The sequence below is a fragment of the Psittacula echo genome (genome assembly GCF_963264785.1).
Source record: "Psittacula echo genome assembly, chromosome: 1".
NCBI classification, from domain to species: domain Eukaryota; kingdom Metazoa; phylum Chordata; class Aves; order Psittaciformes; family Psittacidae; genus Psittacula; species Psittacula echo.
In genome coordinates this window covers 75657370-75667187 of record NC_137735.1, presented here as the reverse complement: position 1 = coordinate 75667187, position 9818 = coordinate 75657370, and the positions used below count along the sequence as shown (strand labels likewise).

General features: G+C 42.5%; 1 protein-coding gene across 1 annotated transcript; it reads right to left on the bottom strand.

The window, feature by feature from the left end:
* Positions 1-5428: 5428 nt before the first annotated feature.
* On the bottom strand, positions 5429-6001 carry TIFA (TRAF interacting protein with forkhead associated domain; the record flags this gene model as incomplete). The annotated part of the gene is made up of 1 exon (XM_080623753.1): positions 5429-6001. The coding sequence occupies exon 1, from the start codon at positions 5990-5992 to the stop codon at positions 5429-5431; it is 564 nt and encodes a 187-aa protein (XP_080479879.1). The 5' UTR covers positions 5993-6001.
* Between the last annotated feature and the right edge of the window lie 3817 nt (positions 6002-9818).

Genomic DNA, 9818 nt, shown 5'->3' with positions numbered 1-9818 from the left:
ACAGTCTTTCTAGCCTTGTATTGTCCTCCTTCCCATTTATTTCATTTTTATTATTACTTTCAGCACAGTTAACCTCCATAAACATAATATAAGTCATTGGGTTAGGTTAGGTAAGATACTGTCTTGTATAGTATGCCAGAATTAGTGAGTGTGTGCTAGATAGAAAAATTACTATAAAAAAATCTTTATGCATCAAACAGGAAACTTCAAACCATACATAGTGGAGAACTAGGAGGACCAAGTTCTTGATTTCCCCTCTCCCCCCCTGAACAGATCAACATCTGTTCCTACATTGTCCTTAAAATTCTTTAGTGGTGGAAAATTTACTATTCAACTCAACTGGAAGGATTAGTGAAAGACAACATTTTCTGAACAAACTGAGGGAGGGCTGGTTGCTCTGCTGCTGGGGTATGAAGAAGAAGAACCTAAAGGCTGAATTTCTCTATCTGGTTTTTAAAGCAGGGGAATAAAAAGTTCAAGTTACAAACCAGTGTGTTTAAGTGATCAAGCTTTCCTGTGCCTCTGAGCTGAATGAGTAATACTGCTATTACAGACTGAAATTCAAGGAAGTGTTTGGTTATTGCAAATCTGGTGTAATGTATCCCCTGATACTTTTTCAGGTTATACTTTTAAAAAAAAAGCCCACTGAAGAAGGTGCAAAACAGTTGTAGAAGTCAGGCTTTCCCCAGAGTTTCAGTAAAGCCGTTCTACTTTACTGTTGTTTTGTGTGGCTGTCTTCTTTTCCCCTGGAAAAGAGGGGGATGGGTTTAACTTCACCTCTGTTGAGTAAAAGCAGCACACTATAACTAACGTGTCTGCATCACCAGAGAACTGAATTTGTCAGTGACTTTTGTGTCACTGTTTTTGTTGTGTCACTGTTTTAGCCTGCATGTGATATTAGGGTCATTACAGGGTGGTCCTCTTCATAATAGCTTGAACAAAAATACTGTACAGTGGTATGAAATATGTACAAATATCACCGCTAATGAAGAGATGAATCTCACTGATAATATTCCATTTTTTTTTAAATTTAAATTGTAGCTATGTCACAGAAAAATATTTTAATGTCATTATCTACATTTGCAATGCCTGTAATAAGCTTTAAAAATTTGTATGCATCAACTGTATATTTTTGGTTTGGTGTAAGCTACTACTGTGTAACTTTTCCTGAACGTTGATTTGTATAAGAGATTCCTATGGAACTGAAGGCAACTTTCTCAACATGTAAATAACCTGGGTTTTTAACTACTCAAACTGTAACTTACCCTGCAGTGGTAACTACTTGTGACCAGAGAACATGAGCTTATCTTGTTCTGACTATGCTTTGAGGAAAGAAACTGGCCAATACTCCTGTGTGTAGAATGAATGAGTGCTTAGGAAAAAGGAAGCTGATTGCAGCTGAAGGCTTTCACTGTGATGCGTACGTTCTGCCATGGCAAACAGCATTCTGCTTTTCAGGGTTCAGGGCACCAACCACACTGAGTGAGTGTGGTTGATCAATCACTGATTGATATTCTAGTCAATATTTGTGGAAACTGAAGAACTTGAAAGATGATACAAACAGCTTGTGCGAAACAGTTTAATGGTACTGTAAAAGGCATATCTGTACAAATATAAGTCATTAAAATTTTCAGTCAGTCTTATGTTTGGCAATGTTTTATCTGTTGCTAGTTCTGTGCCTGTATGTCATATATAGTGAAAGCAATGTGTGAAGACGAATTGTTCAAATGTTACCTTCAGTTACCTATGCATCACCAAAGGAAGGTTTCAAGAAATCATTAGCTGTATTTTTAACTACTGAATTCTATAGAATCCCTTCTTGAGACCTGTTGCTTTGGAAGGAAAACTGTAAGAAGCTGCAGCAACAGAGGGCTTCAGGAACTTAGAGCCCTTCTTCTATCAGAAGCTGTATGCACAAAGGTAAGATGCCCTTCCTTGTCTAATGCCTTTCCTGTCTTCCTGCCTGTCCAACACCATTGGAGATGACTTAGTTGATTGTGCCTGTATGTAGGAAATAGTGTTTAATAATTAGTGTTTTACTTCAATTCCAATGAAATGTTTTACTAAGTTGTTCAGTGTTCCAGTTGTTCCTTGTCTTTAAATGGGGGAGACATCAATTTGATGGATAGACACCGGCTGGATAAGGAATTGGCTGAATGGCCACATGCAGAGAGTTGCATTCAACAGCCCAATACCCAGCTGGATATGGGTAACAAGTGGTGTCCCTCAGGAGTCGGTGTTGGGACCAATCCTGTTCAATATCTTTGTTGGTGACATGGACAGTGGGATCAAGCGCCTTTAGCAAGTTTGCTGATGACACTAAATTCTGTGGTTCAGTTGATACACTGGAGGGAAAGGAAGGGATCCAGAGGGACCTTAACATGTTTGAGATGTGGCCACTGCCAACCTCATGAAGTTCAAGGTGAAGTGCAAGATCCTGCACCTGGTTTGGGGCAATCCCTGGCACAGCTACAGGTTGGGTGGAGAAGAGATTCAGAGCAGGACTTGGGCGTGTTGATGAGAAACTTAACATGAGCTGGCTTCAGCGTGCACTCGCAGCCCAGCATACGAGTGGTTTCTGGGCTGTGTCAAAAGGAGCGTGACCAGCAGGTTGAAGGAGGTGATCCTGTCCCTCTACTCTGCTCTCATGAGACCCCACTTGGAGCACAGTGCGTAGTTCTGGTGTCCTCAACATAAGCACGTGGAGCTGTTGGAGCAAGTCCAGAGGAGGGTCACAAGGATGATCAGGGACTGGAGCACCTCTCATATGAAGACAGACTGAGCACTTTAGGGCTGTTTAGCCTGGAGAAGAGAAGCTGTGTGGAGACCTCATAGTAGCCTTCCATTATCTGAAGGGGGCCTATAAGGATGCTGGAGAGGGGCTCTTCATCAGGGACTGCAGTGATAGGAGGAGGGGTGATGGGTTCAAACTGAAACAGGAGCAGTTCAGGTTAGATATAAGGAAGAAGCTCTTTACTGTGAGGGTGGTGAGGCTCTGAAATGGGTTGCCTAAAGAAGTTGTGAATGCTCCATCCCCGGCAGTGTTCAAGGCCAGATTGGAAGGGGCGACATGGTCTAATGTGAGGTGTCCCTGCCTATGGCAGGGGGTTGGAATTAGATGATCTTAAGGTCCTTTCCAACACAAACCATTCTGTGATGTACCAGTTATATATATGTTTCTGTGCTAAATTTGAGCCATTGTTGACTATAAAATCATTTGATGTGACTGACTGGGCAATCTGTTCCGAGTTATTAAACATAAAATTGGTGTTTCAGCATTTCTTATAGTGTTCCGTGATACTGAATACTGAACTGAACCAAGCAAAAAAACTACCAAAAATGCTAGCTGCCTTTGTGTGCGTAGTATTTCTCACAATTAAGTTAGCAAGGTAGGACTAATGGCAGTCTTGGGGTGGGGGGAAGCAGAAGTCTTCTGGTGAACAAAGTATGTTCTGGCATTCTTTATGCTGAAACAACTCTTCTTCTCCAGCCAAACCAACTTTCTGTTCAAATCAGCACAGTGATAGGATCCTCCTAGGAGAGAGTTCATTTATTTCAATGTGCCTTTTGGGGTTGATTCTTACCCCAGGTAAATACAGTTGTAGAAAAGATTAGTGCTTTGAAATCATTAAATTACTGGTGTGGTGTTTTGGGTTTTTTTTCCATTCCAAGTTTTGTTCCTGGGTATGTGCCTAAGAAACGTTTCACTCTAGATCTCTAGTTATCCATGAGCCTCTCTGTACAGAGCTAATGCTGTACGTAACACTGAACTCTGTAGACCAGATGGAAGATCTTTCTTAAATAAGTACTGTGTGTAGATGTTTCTTTTGATACATGGAAGTTGAAAGTTTGAGATTGAGGTGTCACTTTTTCTTCAGATAATAGCTCAGAAAGCATAAGCATTTTGTATGACCAGTGCCACAGGTTAATTGCTGTCCTGGGTTCAGCAGTAGCAGTCATTTTTTCTACTTCTTAGTAGCTGATGCAGCGCTGTGTTTTTTACTTTTGGCCTGGGAACAGCGCTGATAACACCAATGTTTTTAGTTACTGCTCAAATGTTTAGTCTGACCAAGGACTTTCTGAGTCTCATGCTCTGCCACGGAGGAGGGGAAGCCGGGAGGAAGCAGAGACAGGACACCTGATCCAAACTAGCCAAAGAGGTATTCCATACCACAGCACTTCATGCCCACTATATAAACTGGGGGCAGTTACCAGAAGGGCTAGATCACTGCTCGGTTGGGCTGGGTATCAGTCGGCAGGTATTTTTGGCAAAGATAAGATGAATAGACAAATGAAATCCTACATAAGCCTGTGTTTGAGCTTCATTGCCTCTCCTCACTTTCTCTCGCTTGGGGTTCTTTGCCTTAATCTCAGGTTATATTGTGCAATTCAGCTGTTCTCCCTCAGTTACAGTTCTGGTTTGCTTGTCATGATTAACGCTGAAATGCAGCCCAATGTTTAGGGATGATCACATGAGTACATATGCTTTGTCCTGACATTTTCTGCCTATGAAAAGCTGAGCCCCTAGCAAAGGAAAACTGAATTGAAACAAACTAAGAAATACTGAAATGAAGATTGTTAAGAGAGCTTGGGGTGGGAGGCAGAGAGGTAGAAAACGTGTTGAAATGTATTTTAGGCAACAATTTAAACCTTAGAGCAATATCATTTGTAGAAAGCCTAGAATAGTGCAGTCAAAATGTCTCATTGGATTGTTCTGGAAATGAGTTTGTTTACGATAAGTGCTTTTAGGTTGGAGTTATAGAAGACAGCAAATCCTTACTAGACAACCAAATGGTTGTATTGCAAAATTTAACTGGATTTTTACATACCACTCACATTGCATTTTTATTGACATTCACAAGCAAAAGTAGTTAATTTGCAAAATGAAAAAAAATCATTTTAAAAACAGAACAAAAATCCTGCTGTAAAGATCATAAAAATATTAACTTAAAAGGACTATGCTGACAAAGTGTTTCTAAGTTGCAGAATCTGGGGAGTTACATCCTAGGCTTGAAAATACTGTTTGGAATTTTCTGTCAAGAGCAAAAGCACAAAGTATAACAAATGCAGTGAGACATTGTGTCCCTATTTAGCTAACCACTGAAACACTGTTCTGCGTGCTTTGTGTTAATGGCTGCTAAATATACCTTCAAGGCATGCCATCACAGTTCTCCAACTGAATCTGCTGTCATGGATTTGAGTGGCCTTCTATGTCTCCCCTACATTTGTGGCAGACAGTGGTGATCAGACAGCAGATACGTTTTGGGGAAGACGGTATGTTCTAGTATGCCTATGCTGAAAGCAGCACACAAGAAGACTGATATGTAGTGGTGAGAACTGTCCTGAACTGACTGAGATGACAGCCTTCAGTTTTGGAAGCTGTGCAGGCTTCAGAGGATGACAATCTGATCCAGCCTCTTTCTCCCCACTAGCATGACTCATTTTCATCAATCTCTATGGGTCTTTTGCTGTGGGAAGGAAACATAGAAGAAGAAATGCCATTCTCTGGTACAGGTTGCAGTGATGGCAGGCATCTTTCTTGTAAGATGGGCACCTGAGCCAAGTGTAAGTGAGTCTCAAAATAATCCACAGACTCCCCTTCCTGAGTCTCTGCTAAAATCTGGTAGTCCCCAAAACAAATGATGCACTTCCATGGCAGGTCGATTTTGTTTAAGTAACCCAGTTCTGTTTGGTCCACGATCAGTTTAGTTTTCTTGCTCATGTTCTTTATCTCAAAACAAAGTTCTGTGCTGTTCAGTTTCCTGTACAACTGCAAGGAGAACTGAATTCGAGAAACACGAGCATCCATGAAGTTATAATGGCAGACATTAGAATCCCGGCCAAACTTGGCCATTTCACCTGCCCTGACCTGTTCTCGCTTACAGAAATTCAAGCAACGAAACATCATTTTGTTCTCTTGACAAGGGTGGTAAAAGGTCATGTGGAGACATGTTACTGTTTCTTCAGTTTCAGCTTCTTCAAAAGAGGTCATGATGAAACAAGTCCTCAAAACAAGAAGAAAAGTAAAATCATAGCATGAAATCACTGCCATACCAAAAGAACTGGCTTCACAGTGGCATTAAAATACTACCGTATAGTGACTATATAAAATTTACTGCTGACACTAAATGTAATGAAACCACTGGAATGAAGAAGTGGGAACTGAGCCTACCCACTCCATGATAACCCTCACTTCCCACCACTTTGCCAGTGACTCCTTTGGTGACCCCAGCTCTGTGCTGAACTCCTCCCAGCAGTTGATTGCACACCTCCTGCAATGGCTGTGTAGCACTTCAGAAACACACTCTGTAAAACACCCACTACTGTCAATTGGTGATGACTACTTTGTCATGAGGCTCGCACAGGTAGGTTTATCTTTGAAAGAAATATGTCACTTGGCAGTGACAGTAGTGCTTACATTACGTACTTAAAATGGAGTACTAAGTAGTATTGTCTGAGCCTGCACCTCTGTTTTATGGTGTAGTCCTTTGACTAGAAGGTATCAGACAAGTGATTTCTACAGACCGAGTCTGGCTGTAGGTAGTAATATTTCAAATTTGTATAAAGCATTCTTTTGGCTCTTTAGTCAGAATTTGCCTCTTGTATGAAACAAAATACAGTGTTTAGAAGTGACTGACGTGATAATATGTAAACTGAAGGCAAAAGCTGGAATTGTCAAGACATAAAGGAGGAATTGTCACCAACTCCAGCTATTTCCCTGTTGCCTATTGTTACATCCCAGCTCTTTGCTACAGAAGTCCTTCGCTAGGCAGTGAAAATAAAAAGTAACTTTTGGGATTTGGTGGTGGTGTTTTTTGTTTTGGATTTGTTTTGTGTTTTTTTTTTCTTGTGTAAGCTTCTCCCATGCAGCACAGAGGTGCTTATGAACTGAATTCTTTTCCAAAGTCTGTGTATTTGCAGTGTATCCTAATAAAATCTGAGAGGACAGATCACAGCGTTTCCTATACAAGCAAGCATTTTTCTGCACTGAAACTTGATCTAAAGAAAAAGCTACGTACTTAAAGTAGGAACGAGGGAAGGAGTTCTCAGTTATCCACCAAAGCAGCATGTCAGCAGCCATTTAACTGGAATAATACAGTGGAAATGTTTGTGTTTCTCCTTCTAGTTTGCATGTTTCTGACATGTGTCACACAGATCCTGAGCTTTCTCACTAGCTCTATTGAGTGAATGATGCTGAACAGTAGCTCTCACTTTAATCTTTTATTTGTGGCTAGGTGAGTCATCACTGCAGTTAAGTCTTCTGACTTGTGGGTTTTTTCAAGGCTAAATTACACCACTGTCCATGAACTCAAAGCACAGCGAATGGTGATATATCAGTGCATCACTTTCTGTGTGAAATCTCAAAATCCTTCTTATACCTTTAGCACAGTAACAGCAACAGTTCTGATGCGGGAATGCAACAGCCTCATCTTGATGACTGAAGTAGGCTACAGCAGTGCTTCTACCCAGCTTAAATGATTAGAGAAATAGAAAACGTCAAGTAGCTCTGGGAGCTTACTTCAAAACAAACTAGGAAACTGTGCTTTTAACAGAAGTATAGAGAGGTTCTCTTATGGCAAGTTATTCCTTTGGCACCTGCCAGACAAGCTGTGGTGGCATCTGTGTCCATCCCGTCTCCTACTAGTATGCCTGCACTCCAGGGAGCTGGAAACAGCTCTGTGAGCAGGAGGATGGCCTAACTTTTTCTGTGCTTAGTTCTGCCCTTCACTGTTTTGTACCAGTGTGAGGATGTCAGATGTTACATGTGGTCAGCATTGGTTAAAGGGAAGAAAACAAGCCATTTCACTTAGTTTGTGGACTGACCTATGGAGACAGTTTTGTCTGGGGCCTTTGATATCAACTTAAAAGCATGTTCTGCTCCCATTAGTGTCTTCCTTAATTGGTTTCTGAAATGCATCAGGACAGAGCAAAACACAGGACTAGAAAGAAAGATATTTTGAGAAATCTGCAATGTGTATCAGCTCATAACAAAATGTTGGATTTATTCAAATGTTTATGGATTTTACAAATGGTTCCTTTATTAATCAGGGAAGTGGAAGAATGGCCACTGATTGCTTAAGCAGCACACAGATAGAATCACAAAACGGTTTGGATAAGAAAGGATCTTAAAGCTCATCCAGTTCCAATCCCCTGCCACCGGCAGGGGTACCTTCCACTAGACCAGGTTGCTCCAAGCCCCATTCAACCTGTCCTTAAACACTTCTAGGGGTGGGGCAGCCACAACGTCTCTGGGCGACCTGTTCCAATACCTCACCACCCTTGTAAGGAAGAATTTTATCTTAATATCTAATCTAAATCTACTTGTGTGCCACCTCAGGCATCCCAAACTCAGCTGCAGAGTTCTACATTAAAGGTTTGAGGTTGGACTGAGCATACTGTCATGTAAATACTTGTAGGAGATTCTATTTACCTAGATTGTATTGAACAAGAAAAAGATTTGAGAACTGCACCTGGAGAAGGCAGTTTTCTATAGTTAAATCCAGACTTCTGCAGCTATAAGGTAACCTGCTACACTGCTGTTGTCTGTACCATAATTTGAGTCAAGCAAATAACACCCAGCCTTTTTCCTGTCTATCAACATCATCTCCTCCAGTGTGCATCGTTATCCCCTCAGCAGCGCCCATTGCAGGGGAATGATCACTGCTTTGGCCTGCTGGCCCCACTGGTGCTGATACGGGCCAGGATGCTGCTGGGTGCCGCGGCTACCTGAACTCCCGAAAGCGCTCCCCGCCGAAGCCGCTGCCTCTGTCAGCACTTCCTGAGGAATTCCCGGTCTCCCCTGTGCCCTTACAGGAAGACCCAGCCCCTCCTCCCCCCCCGGCACGCCCCCTTCCCCCGTACCTCAGCGCAGCCTGGCCTCCTCCTCACCTGCGGACGGGAGCACTCCCAGCTTCCCTGTTTAAAAAGCTCTTTTAAAGCTGAGGGCCCGGCAGGGAATGATTCTCAGGTGGGTATCGGAGGGTCCCCTCGGGCCTGCAGCTGCTCCGTCACAGGCCAGTACCTCAGAGCTCGAAGGTGGAGAAGGTGAGAAGCAGCGTCCGGCAGCGCCCTCCCGGCAGCGGGGCGGGGGCCGGCTGCGAGGGAAGGTGGGAATGACAGGTGTCCAGAGACCGGGAGAGGGCTCGGGGTGGTTTTCCAAGAAGTATTCTGGGCTCGTCTGTGATTATGGTGAGTAAACTGGAAAAATAGTAGTAATTAAAAAAAAAAAAAAAATCCCTTCAGCTCTGCCTGGGGTTTAACACGGGTATCTAGAAACGTCACGCTCATGGGGAACTGAAGTCAAACCAGTGGTGAGAGCGATGTTAAAGATATGACGTCCAGTTTGTGGGCTCAGGTTCCAGGCCAAAACCGTTCAGTTTCACCCCCAAATGAACACTTTGAAGAGTAAAACTCTGTGGTGTTTTGAATACTAAAACATAAGGAGCACATTGTAAGTGTAGCAGTTGACTGGTGATGTTCTTAGATGTATTTTAAAATACTTGGTTATTTGCTCTAAGCATCAGTGGTTCATCTTCATTGCACTGCTTTTGGGAAAGAAAAACGTAAGTGTTCCGTGGCTGGTGATCTAAGCTCAGCTGAAAATTTCCCATTTTATTAGGAATCCTGAGGCAGCCCTTCCATCTTGTTTCCTGTCAGCACCAGTCTGGTAAGAAAACCAGAGTAATTCTCTCTCTTGTCCAGCTGCTTCTTTTTCCTGTTAAGCAAGATTACTCCCAAGCACAGAACAAAAATAGAATGCCAAAAAAACCCTGTTTCATCCTGGTCTGAATCCGAGATATTTGGCATATTCTGAGTCC